General features: G+C 21.2%; 1 protein-coding gene and 2 long non-coding RNA genes across 3 annotated transcripts; 1 reads left to right on the top strand and 2 right to left on the bottom strand.

Moving 5' to 3' along the window:
* The first annotated feature begins 761 nt into the window (after positions 1 to 761).
* Positions 762 to 25814, top strand: LOC127285088 (arylsulfatase B-like). Its single transcript, XM_051310898.1, has 12 exons — positions 762 to 1132; positions 2296 to 2455; positions 5029 to 5252; positions 5349 to 5619; positions 5703 to 5860; positions 6050 to 6341; positions 7451 to 7728; positions 7904 to 8055; positions 20777 to 21018; positions 21247 to 21578; positions 21818 to 22089; positions 25033 to 25814. Exons 1-12 carry the CDS (start codon positions 995 to 997, stop codon positions 25205 to 25207), a joined length of 2694 nt encoding a protein of 897 aa, XP_051166855.1. The 5' UTR covers positions 762 to 994; the 3' UTR covers positions 25208 to 25814.
* LOC127285089 (uncharacterized) lies at positions 9538 to 20901 on the bottom strand. The gene is made up of 6 exons (XR_007843560.1): positions 20763 to 20901; positions 20512 to 20673; positions 13887 to 13985; positions 12814 to 12995; positions 11503 to 11906; positions 9538 to 9948 (listed from the first exon to the last, which is right to left on the bottom strand). It is a non-coding gene; the product is annotated as an uncharacterized LOC127285089 (long non-coding RNA).
* Positions 22052 to 25206, bottom strand: LOC127285090 (uncharacterized). The gene is made up of 3 exons (XR_007843561.1): positions 25076 to 25206; positions 24092 to 24338; positions 22052 to 22161 (listed from the first exon to the last, which is right to left on the bottom strand). It is a non-coding gene; the product is annotated as an uncharacterized LOC127285090 (long non-coding RNA).
* Positions 25815 to 25951: the final 137 nt, after the last annotated feature.

Here is a 25951-nt window from a genome sequence, read left to right as displayed (position 1 = left end):
GTTAAAAATTAATTTACAATTTAAATGTTTATTTTCAAATATAATTGAAAATTTCAGGAAAAAGGAACAATGCAGTTTGAAAACCTCAAAGAATATTTAGAAAGAGAAAGTTCCAGAAATTTTTTTTTTTGGTGAGCATTGAAAAAAAAATTACAAATTTACTTTCGAAATTTTAATTTTAAAATTGACATTTTAAATTAAATTTTGATATAATAAAATTTCACGGTCACTTTCATTATAATTTTAAATATTTAAATTTGATTACCAAAAAAAAAAATGGAAGAAAAATTAATAACTTTTGTTTTAAAATAAATTTTAATTATCGATAAGTTGAGAATCGTATATATTTCCTGAAAGTGAAAAGATGAAAAAAAATTTTAAAGGTGAATATATGTTATTTTAAGTTCGCGTCTTTCAGTTGGAAAATCTCAATGAAATTTATTATCTCTTTTATATATGCCAAATAATCTTGAATAAACTTATAGGAATTACGTTTTGCATTTAAAGGCAAGCGTTGTAACGTTATTATATTCATTCGTGAAAGAAATGTCAAACCGAATGTTTAGCTCCAAAGTTTTCAAAAATTAAATTTATTACGGAAAATTCGTGATTAAAAAAAAAGTGAAAATTGTGTGAAAAACTAAATTTTTCTTTTTAAATTTTTTAAAAAACTAATAAATAATAAACAAATAATAAAATATTAATAAATAATATATAAATAATAAATAAATAGTAAAATATTAATAAATAATAAATAAATACTAAATATTTAATAAAAAAAATCCAAATTTAATTTACGCATTAAATTTAGTAATTTTAATTAATTCGAATTGAAGTGAAATTAAATTGTTTTTAAAAAAGTTAATAAAGTTAGAAGGAAAATTAAAAAAAAAAGTGCAAGGTCAAAAAAAACGCGAAACGTTGCGCAATTCGTTGGAAGTTATTTATTTTTTTTAAAAAATATATTAATGGATATTTGAATGATTGTGACAAAATGGAATATTTTAAATATGGAATATCACTTGTTATAATAACAATTTTCTGTATAACTGGAATTACATTAGCATTCATTTGGAATAATGAAGAGAAACCAAAAAAGCCACATATTATTTTTATAATGGCTGATGATCTTGTAAGATTTATCATATTTTTTTTTTTTTTTTTTTTTATAATAAAACATTTGTGTTATACAACATGCGGTAAAGTCTAAGAAAGTTTTCTCTCTAGGCAAATAATAATGTTCATTATTTTTAGAAACCGGATTTTCATATGAAACTTGAAAAAAAAAGAAAATTTGCAATTTTACGATTTGAGAAAGTCTCTTCCGTATAAAGAAGAATTATTTTCCTATCTAAAAACTTGATTTACATTATTTGTAAATATTTTTATTTTAATTGCCGGGATTTTATTTAATAAAATGAGAATTTTCTTTCTTACTGATTTATGCGGATAGTTTTATTGTTATTATGTCATTGACAATTTCGTAATCATGGGATTTGTGAGAGGAAAAATTCTTTATTTTAATTATTTTTAATTATTTAATTAAATTATTTTTAATTTTGTATTTTAATTTTATTATTTTATATTACCATTTTTATTCATTTTTTTTTTAAGTTTACGGGGAAAAAAAAAATTGTAAAACTTTATTATAAGTACACAATGGAAAAAAAATCTAATCTAATCTAAATTAAATTATTCTGCGATATATTATTTTACAAATTTAATTAGAAAAATTTATATTTATTATATTTTTTTTTGATTTTATTAAAAAATCGTTTTTCTCTTATTTTTCGGATATTTTTAAAATTTATTTTCTATAAAATTAACAATATTGTCAAATAAACAAAATTAATAATTAGATTTTGTAATTATTTGTTTCTTAATTTTTCTAAAATTTATAATCGCTTTGTTTAAATTAATTTGTTTTTCTTTTTGTTAATTTTCTAATAAATACTAAAGAAGAAAAATCCTTGATCTCAATTCTGAACGATACCTTGATCTTATAAGCGTTTGATATGTAAAAATTTTTAAAAAAAATCTGTGTTCTTTAAAAATAATTTAAAAAAAGTAAATAGAAAAAAAATCCAAATCGATTTTTTTGTCTTAAAAATTAATTATTAATATTAATTTATCTATCAATGAAATAATTTCTTTTATTTTAATTTTATATATAGTTCAATTTTTAATATAATTTTTATTCACTGTTATTTTGATTTTTAAGTTGGGGGAAAAAAATATTTGTAAAAAAAAATATTATTAAAAAATTAGAAATTAAAAAATACTATTTTCTTTTAGGGTTGGAATGATTTGAGTTTTCATGGAGCTAATCAAATACCAACGCCAAATATTGATGCACTTGCATATAATGGAGTAATTTTAAATAGATATTATACACTTCCAACTTGTACACCATCGAGAACAGCTTTTCTCTCTGGTCGTTATCCTATAAAAACAGGTATTTATTTTCAAAATTTATTTAAAAAAAAAAAAAAATTTTTAATAATTTTTCCAGAACGAAATAGAAAAAGGAGAATTAATTTTGTTAATTAAAATTTTATTAATTTCAATTTATAATTAATTTTATTAATTAAATAAATTAAAAAAATATTGATTCAAAATTAAAATTTTTTTTTTATTTAAATAAAGATATTATTAATAAACTAGCAAAATTAAACGCGCGCCAAATTGAGTATTTAATTGTTTGTTATAAAGAAATTAAAGATTAATATTATCAATAATAATTTAATTTATTAGAATATTATTACATATTAAATGATAATAATGAAAATTATATGTTTACAGGTCTCGAATTATACGACTTTTTCCGACTTTTTTCAAAAATACGACTTTTATCTACTTATTTTAATAAAATGCGACATTTTTTTACATTTGAAAAAAATGTAAATAAAATACATTTTTTTTAGTATAAAATGTAGATCTTCTTCAGATCTTCTTCAATTCAATTATTTAACAAATTTTGAACTAAAATGAACTAAAATTAAATTATTATCCAAAATTTCAATTAAAATTCAATTATTTCCCAAAATTTTCAATTCAAAATGAACTGAAATTCAATTATTTTTCAAATTTAAAATCAAATTAAATTTCATTATTCTCAAAAATTTGAATTCAAAATTAATTGAATTTTCAATAATTTGAATTTAAAAGCATCTAAAATTTAATTATTTCTAAAATTTTCCATCGAAAATTTTTTTTTTGAAATTTTATAATTTCAATTATAACTCTAGGAAATTCAATTATTTTTAACTATTTTAATAATATTCTTTGAAATTTCAACTATATGAAACCAGACCTCGGATTATACGACTTTTTCGACTATTTCCTACTTTTTTTTAAAAATACGACTTTTTTTGACTTATTTTAATAAAATGCGACTATTTCGACTTTTTTTTACATTTTTAAAAAAGTTTTTTAAATAAAATATATTTTTTTTAGTATAAAATGCAGAGCTTCTTCAGATCTTATTTATTTCAATTATTTAACAAATTTTTAACTAAAATTCTTTACTAAATTAATTATTTTTTAATTTTAATGAAATTCATCACAAATTCAATTATTTCAAATTATTTTTCAATTAAAATTTTTAAAAATTTAACAATTATTTATAATTTAAAAAAAATATCAAATAAAATTACCAAAAATTTTTAATTCAAAATCATAAATCAATTCAAAATCAAATAAAATTGAATTATTTTCAAAAATATCAATTAAAAATCAGCTAAAATTCAATTATTAACCAAAATTTAAATTCAAAATTAATTATTATCAAAATTTTCAATCAAAATTTCAATTAAAATTCAATTATTTCCCAAAATTTCAATTCCAAATTAAAGAAAAATCAATTATTTTCAAAATTTTCAATTAAAAATCAACTAGAATTCAATTATTCTCAAAATTTTCAACTCAAAATTATTTATTATTAAAATTTTCAATCAAAAATCAATTAAAATTGAATTATTATCGAAAATTTCAATTATAATTCAATTATTTTCAAAAATTTGAATTTGAAAGCTTCTAAAATTTAATTATTTCTAAAATTTTTTGAAATTTAATAATTTCAATTATAACTCTAAGGAAATTCAATTATTTTTAACTATTTTCATAATATTCTTTGAAAATTTAACTATCTGAAACTATTTTTCAATTAAAAATGATTTTCAAATTAGTGTATTTTGTCCGCATTTTCTAATAAATTTTTAGTGAAATTATCTAAAATTTTAATTACAAAACACTTAAAGTTTCAAATTAATTTCAAAAATCTCAATTTTAAATCTTTGAAAATTTAATTAAATTTAAAAAAAGTTTTCCAAAAATTGTTTCATAAATTATTTTTAGTTCTGTAAAATTTAATAATTGTTTGAAAATTAACAATATCTTTTGAAATTTAATTATTTCTTAATATTTCAACTTTAACCCTTCGAAAAGGATTATTATTTTAAAAAAAAATTTTATTTAAAAATTTGTAAAATATTTTTATTAAAATAAAAAACAAATCCACTTTTTTTGGAATATAAATCGACTAAAACGACTTTTTGTGTCGATTCGAGGCCTGTGTTTTTATAATTAATATTTAATAGGTATTCGTTGGCCCCTGGTACCTTAAAAATTAATTTTTAAAAATTAATTTTTTTCAAATTACTATCTTGTACGAAATTTCCTGTCGCATCTTTTTTCTCATCATAAATTTTTTGCGTTTGTATACAATTTTTGAATGAATATACAACTTTAAAAAAAATTTCGTTGGTAAACGTTGTGTACTTCAGCTTCGTGAATTGAATTTTCGAATTTGTAATTTTAAAGAAACTTATTCCGAAATTTGGAAACACAATTTTACAACTTTGGCAAAAATGAGAAAAAGAATTGTCAAAATTTGACACGTCATAAGATTACTATTCAAAAATACACGTGAAATCAGAAAAGGCCAACTTCAACTTAGGACAGAAGGACAGACCAAGCATGTTTATTATTATATATATAATAATTTTGTTTATCTGTTTATTTAATTAGGAATGCAAGGATATCCCCTAAAAGCGGCGGAACCACGTGGAATTCCATTGAATGTGACTCTATTGCCGAAATATTTGAAAAATTTAGGATATGTCACGCGGCTCATTGGAAAATGGCACACGGGATATTATACAAAATTGCACACGCCTGCAAATCGAGGATTTGATTCATTTTATGGTTATTATAATGGAATGATAGAATATTATAATTATACCTATACTCAGGTATTTATATGAATAATAAATATAAAAATTATAAAAATAAAAATAGAAATATAAATAAATAATAATTAATTAAATTTCTAAATAAATATAAATCAGGATAAAAAATACGTTGGATACGATTTACATGATGATTTGCCAAATAAATTGAAAATTGCCGCCAATAAACAAGGATATTTCACTGATTTATTGTCAAAAAAAGCTGAGGAAATAATAAATAATCATAATTCTGAAATTCCTTTATTTTTGGAAATTTCACATCTTGCACCACATTGTAGTAATGCTGTGGATCCATTAGAAGTTCGTGATTTAAATCAACTTAATTTGACATTTGATTATATTCAAAATTTTAATAGAAGAAAATATGCTGGTTTGTTTGTAAAATATAAAAAAAATTTTTTTTTTCATTATTTGCAAAATATTTTTTTTCTTACTAATTAATTTTTGTTTCAGGAATGATGGAAGCTTTAGACGATTCAGTGGGTCGTACAGTTGCAGCTTTAGAAAAAGCGAAAATGTTGGAAAATTCAATAATTATTTTTGTCTCCGACAATGGAGCACAAACTGAAGGATTTTTAGAAAATTATGGATCAAATTATCCATTAAGAGGAGTAATGGAAAATTATTAAATTATTTTAATATTAAAAATTAAAATTTTACTTTTTACAACTTTTTAAATAAAAATAAATATTAATTAATTGAAATTAATTTAATTTTTAATTAGAAAAAAAACTTGCTTTGTCTTTTTAAATAATAAATAAATTTAAAAAAAAATAATAATAAATTATTTATGATTTTAGCTCAAGTTCACAGTTTACGAAGGTGGAATTAGAGTACCAGCATGCATATATTCACCATTGATAAAAATGCAATCGAGAGTATCAAATATTTTAATGCACGTAACCGATTGGCTTCCAACATTTTATTCAGCAGCCGGTGGCAATGTTAGAGATTTGGGAAATATTGATGGTGTCGATCAATGGTTAAATATTCAAAAAAATTATGAAAGTTCGAGAAAATTTTTACTTGTCAATATTGATGAAAAGGAAAATACTGAAAGTGCAATTTTTCAAAAATTCAAAATTGTCAAAGGTAAATTAGAAGCAGAGAAAATTAAATATTTTTATCAAATAAATATTATTAAACTTATACTTCAAAAATGTTTCAATTAAAATTTAATTATTCTTAAAAAATATCCAACTATAATTATTGAAAAATTTTAATTATTTTCAAAAATGTCAATTTAACAACATTGAGATTTCAATTATTTTCAAAGAATTGCAAAATTAAACGCACTTTAATAATTTTGAATTGAAATACTCCAAAAAATACTCAAATCCAATTTTTTTTTCAAAAATGTTAATTAATGGCACGCATACCATTAAAATTATTAATTAGAATTTTCCTTTTAAAGAATTTTATCAGAAATAATTATTTTTTAGACGAATTTTCAATTTTCTTATTAGAATTTGACAGAATTTATTTTTATACAAATTTTTACTTAAACACAATTTTATGTGATTCGAATGACAAATTTCAATTCACCGAATTTTAATTTGAAATTTTTATTTGTACAAATTTTTAAGACGCCGAACAAAAAATCGACAGAAATCACGATTTTTTTAAAATAAATTTTAATTGGTCAATATTTAAAAAATTGCGTCTAAATCTTTCTGTCGCTTTTTTATTTGGATATTTGTAATTTCGGACAAATGAAAATTCGGTGTCTTAAAAATTTGTACAAATTAAAATTCGGTGAATTGAAATTTCTGTCAATTAAAAATTGCGAATCATATAAAATTTGATTGAATAAGAATTTTGCCAAATTAAAATTCGATTAATTTAAAATTCTTTAAATTAAAATTCTTTTAATTAAAATTCTTTAAATTAAAATTCTTTTAATTAAAATTCTTTTAATTAAAATTCATGTGCAGAAAATGATTGTAAAATAAAAATTCTATCAAATTAAAATTCGATTAAATTAAAATTCCTTTAAATAAAAAGTCATGTATAGAAAATTAAACGTGTAAAATAAAAATTCTTCCAAACAAAAATTCGGTAGATAAAAATTTTCTTATATAAAAATTCATATTGTATCTGTCAAATTTTAATTCAAAAATTGAAAATTCGTTGGAAAAATAAATATTTTTAATAAAAATAAGTAAATAATAGAAGTACATAATTTTAAAAAAAAATTTCAGGCGCTTCTAATCAGTATAGTAAATATTATGGTGATACTGGAAATAATGAATCATATCCAGAATATAATATCACAAGAGTTCTCAATTCAGAGACAAATTTAGCAATTAATAATATTCAAGATGTACAAATTACGCCGAAAATAGTGAGAAATTTACGAAATTTAAGTAGAATTCAATGTGAGGAATTTTCTCATTTTCCAAATTGTTCAAATTTATGTTTATTTAATATTTATAATGATCCATGTGAAACTGTCGACATATCAACAACAAATCCATTGGTTAGTTTATAAAAATTAATTTTTTTTGTTTGTTGAAAACTTATAAATATGATTTTTTAAAAATTGTATTTTTGATTTTTAATCAAATTAATTTAATTACATTTTTTACTTTAATTTAATTTCTTTTTATTGCAATCGTATATAATTTTGAAAAATCTCTTTTTTTCTCACATAGATTGTCAACTACATGGAAAAAAGACTCAATGATTATAGAAAAATTCTAATGAATCAAACAAATGCTCCTGTTGATCCTGAAGGATTACCATCAGAATATTTCAATTACACCTGGATGCCATGGAAATTGGAGGAATTTGCAAAAAACGTCAAGTAATTTTTTTTTAAATTTAATTTAGAAAAAAGCGATTAAAATTATCAAATTTCGTTTGGTTAGAATTTCTTTCGTTTCTTTCTTATTTTAATAAAAAAAAAATTAATTAATTAATAATAGAAAAATTTTAAACTACGATGATAATTATTTTTAAAAAAAATTTACAAGGGCCAATTATATATGAGAATGAAAAAAATTTTTATTAAAAAAAAAAATTAATTAATTAATAATAGAAAAATTTTAAAATAAAAAAAATTTTACGAGGGCCAATTATATGAGAATGAAAAAGTTGGTTAAAAGTGATTTAATTTTAATCTTATTGAAAAGATTCTACGTTATTCGTTAAAAAATCGTCCAAGAATATAAGCTTCTTGTCTTTCGCGATTAATTATTTTTTGTAACTCAGGGGAATTCGTGCAGGGAGAAAAAAATGGGGAAAAGAAGAAAAAAAAAATTTGCCCGTCACTCTCTTGTTCGGCATTTTTTTTTCTTCTTTTTTTACTCCTCTCTCTCTCTCTCTCTCTCTCTCTCTCTCTGCAACGCTATTGTATAAAGATTATGCGCGATCATAACGAAATTGTGTGCGAAAGATCTTGATATCACTTTAATGTCTGTCTCTCATACATTTTTCCCTTATCAAAATAAATATTACATCTCGTAATTTAAAACTCATTTTTCATAACAAAAAAAAAAAAAAAAAAAAAAAAAGAAATTTTCCCTTGATCGACAAATTCTAAATTTCTCTTTTTTAAAATATTGCGATTTATTTATATTATTAATAATATTATTTAAATAAATTTATTATTAATAAATACTATTTGCTAATAATAAATTGTGTAAAAATAAATTAAGAATTAGAAATAAAATCTCTTTGTTTGTAGTAAAAAAAAAAAATTTTTGCCGAGATTTGTAACGCTTTTCTGAAGGAAACTTGGTTCTCAACTAAAGGGTCTATAAAACATAATTGCATCTTATGCGTCGTATAATTAAATTTTTTTTTTGCTACCTAAGTATTTTCAGGCCAATCAGAAGTCATTATGTTTATACAATCGTCGTCGTGTGCCAGCTGTTGAAATTTTCTAATTTCACGAAACAAGGTCAGAAATATTGTTACCAGATTTTTTCTTTCATTTTTAAAATTTATTTTGAAGTTAAAAAATAAAAAATAAATTATAATTATATTAATTTTAAATAAACAAAATTCAAAATTATTACTATTATTAATTTTTCATTTATTATATCAGATTTATTTTCTCCATTTTTAGAGAAAAACGTCAAAAATTGACGAAGATAAGAATTGAAGAAAAAACTCTGTTTCTTGGATAATAAAAATTTATCTCGTTTCACGAAAATTATTTATCGACGCATTTTCAAAAAGGTAAATTCTCAAATTTTTCTTTGTAAAAAATTTTTATTAATGAATTTAATTTAATTTAATTTTTTTTGAAGTTTATTTAGAAAAAATAGTTTTCTCTCTCTAGAAAAATTTGTGATTTTTATGGTTTTTTTTTCTGTATTTGGAAAAATGAATTTTTTTTTTTATATATATGGGAAAAAAGGATAAAATTTTCTTCGATTTCCTGTCATAATTTTGCACAGGCACGCAGGACTTGTGTGTGCCATCAAGCTTCGAATCAAGCAGAGTATGATATAGAGACAAAAGCGCGGCAGCAGCTGTGAGTTGCTCGGCTATTAAAAGCGACTTACCCCCAAACTCCTGTTCTATCCCTTGATTCGCTTCCACAACCCCATGATGCATCGCTCGTCATGAAACGTGAAGAGTAACAATTTACCTTTGTGTGAAATCTCACTCTCTCTCTCTCTATATATATATATACATTTCATTTCACAACCATTTTGACCAAGATTGCTAAATGGCCTGTGAGAGACGTCTGTTTTTCTCCAAAAAAAAAAGAAAAAAAAGGGCCCATGATTATTCCATAAAAAACATTAATAGAATTTGATTTTAAAGAATTTTTATTAAAATTAATTACTTTTTCCACGAATTTTCAATTTCCGATTTAGAATTTGATTTTAAAAAATTCTATTAAAATTAATTATTTTTTCAACAAATTTTCAATTTCCGAATTAGAATTTCACAGAATTTCTTTTTACACGAATTTTTACTTTAAACAAATTTTTAGCTACCGAATTTTTGTTTGGCAGAATTTTTATTTGATATTATTTTTTTTTATTTAAGATTTTATTTAAAGAGTTTTTATTTAAGAGAATTTTAATTTAACAGAATTCTCATTCAATAGAATTTTATGTGATTCGAAATTTTTGACAGAAATTCCAATTCACTGAATTTTACTTTGTCTGAATTTTTATTTATACGGATTTTTAATTAATAGAATTTTTGCGATGTCGAAATTTTATTTGTCCGAATTTTTAAGACGCCGAATTTTTAATATTGTTGGATTTTTTATGACGCCGAATTTTCATTTGTTTGAAACTACAAATGATCGAATATAAATCATCAGAAAAATTTCATTGCAATTTTTCAAATTGACCAATTTTGAAATTTCTTTTTTTTTTTAATTTAGAAATAATTGGTAAATTTTGAAAACAGCGCCGAATTCTCTCTGTCGATTATTTATTTGGCTTTTTTGTAATTTCGTATAAATGAAAATTCGACGTTTTAACAATTGGGTTAATTAAAAATTCATAAAAAATTAAAAATTTGAACAAATTAAGATTCGGTGAATTTAAGCGAATTTTAATTTTAATTTTTATTCAATTGAATTTTATGTGATTTGAATTTTTAAATTACTGAAATTCCAATTTACCGAATTTTAAATTTTATGAATTTTTTTTTTTTGTCCCAATTTTTTTAAGGCGCCGAACTTTTATTTGTCCGAAATTACTAATGACCAAACAAACAATCGACAGAAAGATTTTGGCGCAATTTTCAAAAATTGACCAATCACGATTTTCTTGATAATTTCTAATTGGTAAATTTTAAAAAATTGCGCCTAAACCTTTCTGTCCACTGTTTTTTTTTCGGTCATTTGTAATTTCGGACAAATTAAAATTCGGCGCCTTAAAAATTCGTATAAATTAAAATTTTTTTAAATTGAAAGTTACGTTAAAAAATGACTGTAAAATAAATATTCTGCCAAAGAAAAATTTGGTAGTTAAAAATTTTGTACAAATTCGTATAAAAAGAAAATTTGTCAAATTTTAAATCGAAAATTCATCTAAAAAATAATTAATTCATGTGCCTCAGAAAAAAAAAATTAAAAAGTAGCGCAAAATTTTTAATCGCCTTGGAAAATAATTCCCTCTTCATTGTTTATTTAATTTTGAATGCTAAAATAAGTTTTTGCTATAAAAATTATTGACGATTTTGAATTTTACATAACGAAAAAAAAAGAAAATTAAAATATTTTGTAAATAATTTAGTATAGAATGTAAAAGAAAAAATAATAAACCAATTTTTTTACCGATTAAAAATTCACGAAATAGAAAAGAGGGGCACAACTGGTCCATATCCTTCGTCTCCTCCTTCTGCAATGGAACTTTGAGAGAGAGAAATTTCTTCACCTCTTTTTATTTTTTTTGTTTTAATGAAATATACAATACTAGAATTCTTTCGTTCTCTCTTTTTCTCTTGTTGAAATTTCTTCTTTTTCTCCCCCAAAAAAAAAAAATTCTCAATTTATTTTCTCTTGTCCACGCGCCGACTCCAGCCTCCTCTGATTCCTATATACACCGGTTACCCACCACTAGAATTACCACCACCTCTTCTGTGTAACACAATCTTCAGTCTTCACCATCACCATAACATATCATCCTGCTAGTTTTCAATGTTTCGCATATACTCGAACACCACCTGTATTATCCTCTTCTTTAACGCGGCGCACCGCATTCATTGCCAAAAAAAATATAATTCATTCGTTAAATAATAATAAAAAATTTTTATTCTAAATATTCTATAAAAGTGCAAAATTTATTTTCTATACAAATTTTTTTTTTTTTCAATTAAAATTATATAAATTATTATTTATCATTTTACATTATTTTTTTATATTACTCTATTATTTTATTATTATATATTATATTATTCTATTATTGTACTATTTATTTTTCTATTTTGCAAAATTGAAAATTAATTTTCAATACGCGTAAATTAAAATTATTATTAAAATTTTTTTTTCTAAATTAATTTGAAATTCCCAGAAAAAATAGACTAATTTTTCTTTTCGACAAAAATAATATCAGTGAGGTTTTTTTTTTTGGGGTGTAAACGTTTTTTTTTTTGAAATTATCGAAACGAATTTTAATTTAAAATAAATTCTTATATTTCTAATTATTATTTATCAATTATTTTTAAATAAACAAATAAATAAGATAATAGAGAATGAATAATTAATATATAAATAATAATAATAGAAATAAATCTACAATCTAATATAAAAATCAAATTGTAAAATATTTAAAAAGAGAAAATTTACATAAAAAATAATAATAATAAATAATAATAAAAATAAATAGTTAATTATTAAAATTTAATTTTTATTAATAAATTTAATACCTAATTCTTTCTATTAATTTAGTGAAGTGAATATTTAAGAATAAAAAAAATAAATCGAAGAAGAAAAAATAATTTTCAAAACGAAAAGAAGAAGAGAAATGTTTTTTCGAAAAAATAAAGGACTGTGGAGGAATCTCCTTCATAAAACTATGACTATCAATAATGAAAAACTACTGATCTAATACAATATTTAAAAAAAATGGATTTTCAATATACTTACCAATTTTCGAGCCGAGAAACAAGAAATAATGTGATTTAAAGATGACAACTCGTGCAACTAGGAAAATATGTCTTCTTTTACTCTTTTTCCTCGTTAATAATGGCGCGTGCATCAAGTGGTTGTAAGTTGTTTTTTCCTCTTTTTCTTCTATTTTTCCAACTTAACCACTTTTTTTTTATCATCTACAATCAAACACAAAACCTTTTATTTTTTGCAATTAAAAAAAAAATTAACAATTATTATTAAAAAAAAAGGAAATTTCTATAAAAATAATGAAAATACTATGATCGAATTAAAATAATTTCTGTATTTGAAACAAATATCTCAAATAATAATAATAATTTGATAAAAATAAATATTTATTTGATAATAGTCAAAATAATCGAGTATTTGAATTAAATAAATTTTTTTTCCGTGTAATATTAGTTGGGGAGCCAACTAATTTTTTTCTAATTAATGAATCTCTTAATTAGTACATTAAATTTTGCCTATATATTTTAAATAAATAATTATAATAAAAAATTAAATTTTTTAAAATTTTAATACTTTATTAAAAAAAATTATTTTAATTTCCATATTGAAATGATTCCGAAAAAAATGAGTAGCTACATAAAGATTGATGTGAAATATATAAATCTACATAAACAGAGAGAGAAACATCTTAATTATTATATTGTGAATTTAAAAAAAAAAAAAAAAAAAACTTCTTTTCCTACTTAGGGGGATTTAAATATAAAATGAATCATCCCATCACTATAACGGGTTTTTGATTCTTTGTTATTATATAGATAACGAGTTTTCTCAATGTATTATATATATATATATATATATATATATATATATATATATATATATATATATATATATATATATATAAGCGCAAATACATTGAAAGAAGAGAGAAATGATTAATGTAGGCTCGTTAATGAGAGACAAATAGTTTCTTCAACACACACACACAAGAATTTTGCAGGAGGGGGAACGCCAAATTAAATACAACATAAAAGAAAAAAGAAAAAAATTTGAAAATTAAAGATACTTTCTTCGATCATAATTCTATGTATATAATATACTTCTCTTATCTTCGTGTGAGGCCAAAATGACGATTTCATTCAATGTTGCGCCCGCGGTTGTAATTAATTCACTCCACTCGGCAAATAATTTTCTTTGGTCTGCAAAAATAATTTTCAATTAGAATATTTTTTTAATTATTACCTAATTATTTTAAATAATAATAATAGTACGCTAATAATAATAATAATAATAATAATAATAATAATAATAATAATAATAATAATAATAATAATAATAATAATAATAATAATAATAATAATAATAATAATAATAATAAAAATAATTTATCGACTAAAATAATCATTCATTCGCATAACAATTTGTAAAAAAAAAATTGAAAATTGTATTAAATAATAATCAAAATAATAATAATAATAATTCACTCTGTAAATAATTATCTCCGATTTGCAAAAATAATTTTCAATTAGAAAATTTTCTAATTATTTAACTATTGTAAATAATAATAATATAATAATAATTATTATTATTATATTTATTATTATATTATTATACTATTATTATTATTTACAATAATTAATTAATAATTTAAATATTTTCTAATTGAAAATTATTTTTTCAGATCGGAGAAAATTATTTACCAAGTGGATTATTATTATTATTATTATTATTATTTAATACAATTTTCACAATGTTTTATACAAATTGCAATTTGTAAAAGTTTACTTTAGTAAATTTACTTTAATAATTTACTTTAGTTGGTAAATTTTCGTTTTCTTTTTGGAATTTATTTTTTCTTTTTAATAAGAAAAAAAAAAGAATTTATTTTCACAAATCGTGCGGGTATATCTGAAATGTATTATTACGTTATGTGTTTTTAAAAAACCTACTTATATAAACGACTTTAAAAAAAAATAAATAAATAAATAAAAGTTCAAAAAGAGAGGAGCATTTTTAAAACGAAAAGTGTAGCATCATAAAATCACGAATGAAGACCCAAGTTCTCCAAAAATTCATTTCATTCATGGCAGTCATTTTATTCACTATATATATAATGTAAAATACCTTTTGGAAATCGTAAAACGCGATATTTACGAATCCAATAATGATATGATAATAGCTCGTAAAAACTAAGAGAAGAAAAATGCCAATCTATAATATACCTCTATCCTTTTTTTTCATTCTTTTTTTTGATTTTGTCTCCTATTTTTTTTACCACTTTATTATTATATTTAAAAATAAAGGCAATTAATTAATTACAATACAATTTATTTCTTTTTATACCAAACAGGGTTTTTACAAACTTTTCACTTCGTCAATTACAAACAAAAATTTTTAAATTAATTAATTAATTACTTATAATTTGTCGAAAAAAATTTAATTTTTTATCATTGTTTTTTAAATTAAATTTCTTTTTCTAATTTTTCCATTTTATGAAATGAAAAAAAAGCGTTTTTTTTTTAATGGAGACAAAAATTATCAGTTATGAAAGAGATGGTAATATACATATGCATTTTAGCTTTTGTATATAAATGAGAATAAGATAAGAAACGTGTAGGCGTTGAAGGCCCTCACTTAAGGTAATGAGGAAGATTGTGGTTTTGAGGTTTCCTGAAAGATCGTAATTCAAGCCTTTTTTTAAAAAAAGAAAAAAACCTCATTCACAAGAATTCATAATTCACTCATAATAATTGTAACTAATTATAAATTCTAATAATTCTAATTAATAACGCACATTACAAAAAAAAAAAATTTGTTCGTGTTTTTTTAATTTCGATTCTGATATATTTATTAAATTCTAATTTAAATATAATGAAATAATTATTAGAATAGTATTTTTAAACTGATTAATCGTATTTCCTTATTTGAAAATTTATTTTTGGGTTTCATTTTAATCACTATTTTCATAAAATCGAATTTTCTTTACAAATGTTTCAATATTTTATTTTATATCAAATTTTCAATTATTATTATATTTTTATTTCGTTCTTGAAAACAAAAATTAATAAAATTACAAATTCGAAAAGAATTTAATAGAATAATTATTAATAAAAAAAATTAAAAAAAACTAGTGGGAAAGAAAAAATTGTAAAGCTTTGTAAAAAGTACACAATTATATAATAATAAAAAGCTTCGTCTGTCCTTTTGTCCTAACTTGAAGTTGGCCTTTTCTGATTTTACGTGTTTTTTTGAATAGCAATCTTATGACGTGTCAAATTTTGACAATTCTTTTTCTCATTTTTGCCAAAGTTGTAAAATTGTGTTTCCAAATTTCGAAATAAGTTTCTTTAAAATTCCAAATTCGAGAATTCAAATTCACGAAGCTGAAGTACACAACGTTTAACAACGAAATTTTTTTTAAAGTTGTATATTGATTCAAAAATTGTATACAAATACAAAAAATTTATGATGAGAAAAAAGATGCGCCAGGAAATTTCGTACAAGATAGTAATTTGAAAAAAATTTATTTTTCAAAATTAATTTTCAAGGTACCAGAGGCCAACGAATACTTATTAAATATTAATTATAAAAACACAGGCCTCGAATCAACTTAAAGACGCAAAAAAGTCGTTTTAGTCGATTTATATTCCAAAAAAAAGTGGATTTGTTTTTTATTTTAACAAAAATAGGTATTTTACAGATTTTTAAATAAATTTTTTTTTTTAATAATAATCCTTTTCGAAAAGTTAATTTTGAAATTTTGAGAAATAATTAAATTTCAAAAAATATTGTTAATTTTCAAACAATTATTAAATTTTACAGAACTAAAAATAATTTATCAAACAATTTTTGGAAAACATTTTTCAAATTTAATTAAATTTTCAAAGATTTAAAATTGAGATTTTTGAAATTAATTGAAACTTTAAGTGTTTTGTAATTAAAATTTTAGATAATTTCACTAAAAATTTATTAGAAAATGCGGACAAAATACAATAATTTGAAAATCATTTTTAATTGAAAAATGGTTTCAGATAGTTGAATTTTCAAAGACTATTATTAAAATAGTTAAAAATAATTGAATTTCCTTAGAGTTATAATTGAAATAGTTAAATTTCAAAAAATTTTAGAAATAATTAAATTTTAAAAGCTTTTAAATTCAAATTTTTAAAAATAATTGAATTATAATTGAAATTTTTGATAATACTTCAATTTTAGTTGATTTTTGATTGAAAATTTTAATAATAAATAATTTTGAGTTGAAATTTTTGAGCATAATTGAATTTTAGTTGATTTTTAATTGAAAATTTTGAAAATAATTGAATTTTCTTTGATTTTGAATTAAAATTTTGGGTAATAATTGAATTTTATTTGATTTTAAATTGAAAATTTGGAAAATAATTGAATTTTAAAATATTTTAAATTCAAATTTTGGAAAATAATTAAATTTCAATTGAAATGTTGGATAATAATTTAATATTAGTTGATTTTTTTTGAAAATTTGGATAATAATTAATTTTGAATTTAAATTTTGGTTAATAATTGAATTTTAGCTGATTTTTAATTGATATTTTTGAAAGTAATTCAATTTTATTTGATTTTGAATTGATTTATGATTTTGAATTAAAAATTTTTGGTAATTTTATTTGATATTTTTTTTAAATATAAATAATTGTTAAATTTTATAAAAATTTTAATTGAAAAATAATTTGAAATAATTGAATTTGTGATGAATTTCATTAAAATTATTAAAAATAATTAATTTAGTGAAGTATCATTTTAGTTCAAAATTTGTTAAATAATTGAAGTAAATAAGATCTGAAGAAGAACTGCATTTTATACTAAAAAAAAGTAAAGACCTAAAAAGGTGTACAATGAAAATAAATTTATTATTACTAAAAAAAATATATTTTATTTAAAAAACTTTTTTAAAAATGTAAAAAAAAGTCGAAATAGTCGCATTTTATTAAAATAAGTCAAAAAAAGTCGGAAATAGTCGAAAAAGTCGTATAATCCGAGGCCTGCTTTCAGATAGATGAATTTTCAAAGAATATTATTAAAATAGTTAAAAATAATTGAATTTCCTTAGAGTTATAATTGAAATTATTAAATTTCAAAAAAAAAAAATTTTTGATGGAAAATTTTAGAAATAATTAAATTTTAGATGCTTTTAAATTGAAATTATTGAAAATTCAATTAATTTTGAATTCAAATTTTTGAGAATAATGAAATTTTATTTGATTTTAAATTTGGAAAATTATTTGAATTTCATTTCATATTGAATTGAAAATTTTGGGAAATAATTGAATTTTAATTGAAATTTTGGATAATAATTTAATTTAAGTTCATTTTTGATTGAAAATTTGGATAATTAGTTTTGAATAGAAATTTTTGAAAATAATTGAATTTTATTTCATTTTAAATTGAAAACTTGGTAAATAATTAAATTTTAAATTGAAAATTTTTGATAATTATTGGATTTTGAATTGATTTTGAATTAAAATTTCGGGTAATAATTGAATTTTGGTTTATTTTGAATTGAAATTTTTAAAAAATAATTCAATTTTATTGTGATATTTTTTCTTTAAATTATAAACAATTGTTAAATTTCATAAAATTTTTAATTGAAAAATAATTTTGATGTAATTGAATTTGTGAATTTCGAAAAGGGCTCAACTCTAAAAACCGTAAAAGTCGTTTTTCTTAACAATTGATAGTGAAAATGACTCTTACGATTTTCAGAGTTGAGCCCTATTCGAAATTCGCAATTCAATTGAATTTGTGATGTATTCCATTAAAATTATTAAAAATAATTAATTTAGTGAAGAATCATTTTAGTTCAAAATTTGTTAAATAATTGAATTGAAGAAGATCTGAAGAAGATCTACATTTTATACTAAAAAAAATGTATTTTATTTACATTTTTTTTCAAATGTAAAAAAAAATGTCGCATTTTATTAAAATAAGTCGATAAAAGTCGTATTTTTGAAAAAAGCCGGAAAAAGTCGTATAATCCGAGGCCTGTAAACATAATTTTCATTATTATCATTTAATATGTTATAATATTCTAATAAATTAAATTATTATTGATAATATTAATCTTTAATTTATTTATAACAAACAAGTAAATATCCAATTTGGCGCGCTTGCGCGCGTTTAATTTTGCTAGTGGAGAAATAAAATCTATCTATCTAATAAAAAAAATGAAAAATTTGAAAACAAATTTGAAAAAGAAGAATATTTTTTTGTCTGGTTAATCAGGTTTTTCTCATTAATTTTTTTTTTTTTTTTGTTCACACACAAAACTGAGTGAAAGAGATATAGAAGGTTGAAAGGTTGAATCGAGAGAAGAAAAAATAAAAATAAAAAATAAAGTGTTGGAGAGAACTCGGTCCGTAAATCAAGGGTAAATTTTGAAAATTATAGGGCATTGAAATAGGCACTTTAAATATTGCGTTGGGTTTTTGCTGTTGGTATAATATTATGTTGTGTTTGTGTATGTGTATTATGAGGAAATGGGGAAGGCGTTTGGAAGGTAATTACCAACACCTGAAAGTCCAAAATGGTTGTTGCTTTATATATTCGCCAGGGATACGTCTAGACAAACTCCTGTGTGTGTGAGAGAGAAAGAGTGAATATTGCCATATCGCCAACCCCATCAGGGATATCAATTCGAAATTACCCTATCAAAAAACACTTCAGGTTCAGGTTTATTGTCATCCAAAACTCATGTCATTAAATCCTTTCCATTTTCATTAATAATTTTCATAAATATTTCATCAATATTTTTTATTTTCATTTTATTTATTTATTCAAAAAATTTTAATTAATCATTTATTTATGTTTTCTATTTTTTTAAATAACAAATATTTCATAAATATTTTTTCGGTTGTCACTTTTTTTTAAAAAATATTTTCTAATCCTTTTTTTCAAAAAAAAACAAAAAAATGTCTTTTCTAATGATATCACATTTTTCTAATAATTTTTGATTTCTAAAATATATTTTTCTAATAAATTTAAATTTCTAAAACACATTTTTTTCAAATGGTACATTTAATAGGATCTTTCTTTTCCTTTTTTTCTCCCCAACTATTTTCTTTTTTATATTTATTAAAATTTTGAATTTTCGATTTTTACTAGATAATTTTGACCTAGATACAAAAATAATTAAGACTTCTTTAAAATTCTTTGCGAATAACAAAAAAAAAAAAAACGATTTCAAATTGAATTTCCATAGAAAAATTCCTTAGCAGAAATTCAAATTTATTAGAAAACAAAATTTTAGAAATTGAACTTTATTAGAAAGAAAATTTTTTAGAAAACAAAATTTTAGAAATTGAACTTTATTAGAAAGAAAATTTTTTAGAAAAATAAAAATTAGAAAATATTTTTTAAAAAAGGGTACCTTTTTTTTGAAAAAACTAAAAATTAATTATAAATTTTATTTTGTCAATCAAATGGATTTTTGGTAGATTAAAAATTCTATAAGTAAAAATTCGAGAATTCAAATTTAATTTTTGTAAATAAAAGTTTAAAATTAAAACTTCTTTTTTTTTTAGAAAACTGCAATTTTTGATGACTGTCATTATAATAATTCGAATCTAGAATTTTTATTTAAAATTTTCAGAATTAAGGTAATTAGTTTTTTACGATTCCAAAAAATGAGAAGATTTTGCGTCTATTATCGAAAATAATTTTTTGCGCTAAAATATAAAAAAAAAATCATACTTTCCTAGAAGTTTTGAGGCAAGAACGAATCCTTTTCTTATATTTATCGATTTAATGGAATGTGTCGATGGACCTATCAGTAAAATAAAGTAGCTTCTTTTTTTTTCTTCTTCTTTGATAATTTTTATTTTTCACATTTCGTTCCTTTCACTTTAGAGCTCCCTAAAAAAATAGTATAAAAAAAACAATTAACATTATTTATAATTTTTTCCTTTGTTAAATATTTGAATCAAAAAATTTTTTTTTTTCACCATTTTTGAAAAAGAGCTCTGGGTCGTTCCTGGGATGAAAATGCATGGACAAAAGAAGCTTGTATTGAGGCTAAAAATTTGGGCCTTTTGGAGCGAAAACAGGCGAAACTTTGTAGAACAACATTGGATGTGATGCCAAGTTTTGTACAGGCGGCAAAAGATACATCGGCAACTTGTCAGCAGGCATTTCGTAATCGTCGATGGAATTGCAGTAGCATTGATGCGGCACCCGATTATTCACCTGAATTAATAACAGGTAAATTAGAATTTTTTCATAAACAAAAAAGAAATGAAAATTATTTTTTATAATTTTAATCGAATTTGTCATAAATTCAATTATCTTAAATTATTTATCAATTAATTATGAAATTCAACAATTGTTTACAATTAAAAAAAAAAGTCACATAAAATTATCAAAAAAATTTAAATTAATAATTGATTAATAAATGATGAAAAAAAAAATAGATTTTTGAATTTATATTAGGAACGAGAGAACAGGCCTTTGTCTATGCAATGTCAGCGGCAGCTGCTGTTTGGCGTTTGGCAAGGGGTTGCGCCCTTGGAAGTTTAACTGTATGTTCCTGTGCAACGCCACCAAGAAGAGAACCATCATCATCATCATCAGCTTTAATATCATCATCATATTCGCCGGCTTCATTTTCATTCGCAATTTCAGCGAGAAATTCCTTTAAATGGGGTGGATGCGGAGATGATGTTCGATCAGCATCCCGAATGGCAAAAAGATTTCTTCAAGGACAATCGAATTCTAAATTTTTACAAGCAATTAATATACACAATAATCGTGCCGGCCGACGAGTAAGAAAAAGAAAAATTTAATTCTCAATTAGTTATAAAAAAAAATTTAATTCTCAATTAGTTAGAAAAAAAATTTAATTCTTAATTAGTTAGAAAAAAAAATCTAATTCTCAATTAGTTACAAATAAATTTAATTCTCAATTAGTTATAAAAAAAAATTTAATTCTCAATTAGTTGTAAAAAAAATTGTCTAATTTTATCAATTTTTCTTTTCTATTTATTTTTTGTTTTTTCAATAGGCTGTGGATCAGAGTTTAATTTTAGAATGCAAATGTCATGGTGTTTCGGGTTCATGTAGTATTCGTACATGTTGGCGAGGATTGGGATCAACGGGACCATCAGTTGCAGGAGCGCGATTACTTCGTAGATATGCGACTGCCGCGGAAGTTCGACCAAGATCAGGTGGTAGATTACCGCCTCTTTATCATCATGATAATTTGTTATTCACCACAAAAAGTTCAGATTATTGTTTACCTGATAGAAAGAGAGGAAGTCTTGGCACATCAGGCAGGTGAGATCGAGATTTTCTTTTGTTTTTAATTTTTTTTTTTTTTCAATTCCAATAACAGGCTTCGAAGTGTAGCTAAAAAAGAAAGTATCAAAAATTATTCACAAAATTAAAGAAGTTTCAATAAAAAAAAAAAATTTAGTACTTAAGATAAAGTAAAATTCTATTAAAAATTTGGACAAATTAAAATTCTAATGAATTGGAAATTTTGTTATTTAAAAATTCAAATAACATAAAATTCAATTGAATGAGAATTTTTGCTAAATTAAAATTCGTTTAAATTAAAATTCTTTTAAATAAAAAAGTCATGTAAATTAAATGATTATAAAATAAAAATTCTGTCAAACAAAAATTCCGTAGCTAAAAATATTTTTTTTTAAGTAAAAATTTTTATAAAAAGACATGCTTTTATATTCGAAAAATGAAAATTCGTCAAAAAAAATTATTTCTAATAAAATTCTTAAAAATAAAAATTCTAATTAATGATTTTTATAAAATAATCATGCGGCCCACATTAATTGAAATATTTGAAAATAATTAAATTTTTCAAGAATTATAATTGAATTTTTTTAAAATAATTAACATTTTCAAGAGATTTAATTGAAATTATTTTAAATAATTGAATCATCAAAAAAAAACTTTTAATTGGAACTTTGGAAAAAATAATTAATTTTTTGTTGAGTTGAACTTGAAATTTTTGAAAATAATAATTGAATTTTTTTAATTTTTATTCATCAATTTTTAAAAATAATTAAATAATCAAAGACCTTTAATTAAAAATTTTTAACCTTCTAAGAATTACAGATGAAATTTTTGTTTTTTTAAAAAGATTTTTGAAAATTATTGATTTTTCAAGGATTTTAATGGAAATTTTTGAAAATAATTGAATTTTTAAAGACTGATTGAAATTTTTTTTTTAAATTGAATTTTTAAAGAATTTAAATTGAAAGTTTTTAAAGGAATTGAGTTTTCAAAGAATTGTGTGAATAAGAATTTTTTAAATAATTGAATCATTAATATTTAGTTTTTAAAATAATGTAATTTTCAAAGAATTTTAGAGTTTTCAAAATTATTGTATTTTTCAAGAATTTTAATGGAAATCTTTTTGAAGATAATTGAATTTATAATGAAAATGTTGGAACTAATTGAATTTTGAAAGAATTTGAATTACAATTTTTGAAACAAATTAAGTTTTTGAATTAGAATTATTAATTGCAATTTTTTTTTGGAATTAATTAAATTTCCAAGAAGTTTAATTTGAAATATTTAAAATAATTGAACTATTAAAATATTATTAATATTTAAAAAAAATAGTTAAATTTTTGGATCATAGAGATTAATAATCAATAAAATTGATAATGTTTTCACGATTTTAAAACTCGATAATTAGAAATGTCCAATTAAATAAAGGCTAATGAAATCTTTTAAGAGATTGAGAAAAAGAGAAAGAGGGAAGCAATTTAAAATTGAATTAAAAAAAAAAAAAGAAATTGCAAAAGAAGCAGGTGATAAATATTTGTGTGCAGTCATTTGTAAGCATCTTGCAGAACATATAGAAATGGTAATAAACGCGTTCGTCCGGTTAGTGGACTTATAATCTTCATTAATAGAGAACTCACGTTATATTTCGTTATTTGTCCTCCGGGATGAATAATAATAATTTAAAAAAAAAATAATATTTCTCTTGGAAATAAAAGAAATTAAATAAATCGAAAAGTCACTCGGCAATTATTTGCAATAATTTTTTTTTTCAAAACAAATTGGATAAAAAATTATTTTTTGCAAATTTTTGAATAAGAATTATTATTATTATTTGTATAGAGAGTATTTATAAAAAAAGAAATTGTTTCATATTCAAATTAGATCTATAAAATTATGCGGATAATGAGAACAGAGAAGAATAAATTGAAACTTGAGACGAAAAAAAAACAAAATTTAGACATGATTTACTATTGATGCAAGTGCAATTCATTATTATAAAATAAAATCAAATATATTATCTTACTTGGAACATGTGTCATAAGCGGAATAAGAAAATTGAAGAGAATAAAACGAGATTTCTTCTTTCCCTTTTTGAATTTGTCTCATAAAGTAAATATATATGTTTCTGTTAATGGTTTACATTTCAGGTTTTCGTTATTATCCCTCTTATTACATTGAATGGTGACCATAACGGAAAGTCATATTATTATAATTCTCACGAAATGAAAAAATTCAAATCTACTTTCCGGGTGTTCATTCATTTTCCTTCACTAGAAAAAAAAAGAAACAAAATTAGAACTATTTTTTAATAATAGAAATTGTATTAAAATGTATAAAATTGTTATTATTTTAGAAAAAAAAAAAATTCTCGATTATGTCGAAATTCAATGCAAATGAAAATGAATGAAAATTCGAAAAAAAAAATATACGAAATATAGTTGGAGAATTTTGAAATTAAAATTATGCATAAATTAAGAAGATTCAAACTTGGGTGGTAAGGAATATTTTAGAGAGGAAAAGAAAAAGAAGAGAATGTAGAAGGAGGAGGATTAAATATTAGAGTGATTTCATTCACATATATACGATGAATGAGTCTTTCGAAAAAAGGGCGTTACTTATCTATCAAGAAGGCTATCATTAACAGAGATTTTTCATTTCCAACCGCGATTCCTTTCCATTGTCTCATTTTTCAAAACAATGGACCAGAAAAAAAATTCCCCTTTTTTTCACTATTCAATGAATTTTAATTGTTTGCAAATATGACAAAAAAATAAAATCAATTTCTAAAATTTAATTTTGAATATCATTAAATTTTCCAAAAAAAACTGTTTTAAATTTCCATTTCTAATTGAATTTCAAAATAAAAAATTGTTTGAATTTACATTTTAAATTTATATATGAATTAAAGTAGTAAAAAATGTAAAATTAGCATTCGAATCAAGAGTAAATTTTTTTTTTTTACAGACAATGTAATGGAAGTAGTGCCGGATACGATGGATGTGAATACCTTTGCTGTGGTAGAGGCCACATGAAAAAATCTCGAGATACTGTTGAAAGATGTCAATGCAAATACGTAAGCTGTTGCTATGTCAAATGCAAATCCTGTCGGAGAATCACAACCACTTATGAGTGCATCTGAAATAGAAAAAACAAAACAGAAATACATTCTTAAAACAAAAAAAAAATAAATAAAATTACCTACAAAAAAAACAAAAAAATATATCAATAAAAATTAATTTATTCATACGCATAATTATTAATACGTGTCTGTGTATATTATTAATCAATATTATTATTAATAATTTCAAATATTCATATAATGGTAAAATTTAAAAAAAAATTAAATATTTAAAAATAGGTTAATATATGAAAAATATTAAAAAATTTTAATTAATATAAATAATTAAAATATGGATTTTAGAAAAAAAAAGAGAAAAAAAAATCGAACAATCTTTGCTTGATATTATCAAAAATTTTCTGAGGCGAAAAATTTTTGCTTACTCAACTGTTGAACTGGAAATCCTCTTGAACTCGATTTCAAACTAAAAATAATTTGAAAAAAAATTCGAATTCTTTTTTTTTGATTTTACACACTAAAAAAAATGTATTCATTAACTCATGAAAATTTGTTTTAAAAAAATAATTATATCTAGAAATATTCTTTAAATTGAAAATTCTAATTATTTTTATTTTATCTTACGCTCTAAAATTAAATAGAAAAAAAAGTATCAAATATAATAGAAAAAAAATATATAGGAACAATTTGTATTTATATTAATTTAAATGTATTTCATATTTATTCAACTCTGTGTATTTTTTTTTTAGTTTGATTTTTTAAATACATGAGAGTTATGTATTTAATTATTATCGATATAAAAATTTT

Source organism: Leptopilina boulardi, unplaced genomic scaffold (assembly GCF_019393585.1).
Source record: "Leptopilina boulardi isolate dan_hultmark-lab unplaced genomic scaffold, ZJU_Lbou_2.1 LbouV2_330, whole genome shotgun sequence".
Lineage (NCBI taxonomy): Eukaryota > Metazoa > Arthropoda > Insecta > Hymenoptera > Figitidae > Leptopilina > Leptopilina boulardi.
This window is presented reverse-complemented; position numbering and strand designations above follow the sequence as displayed.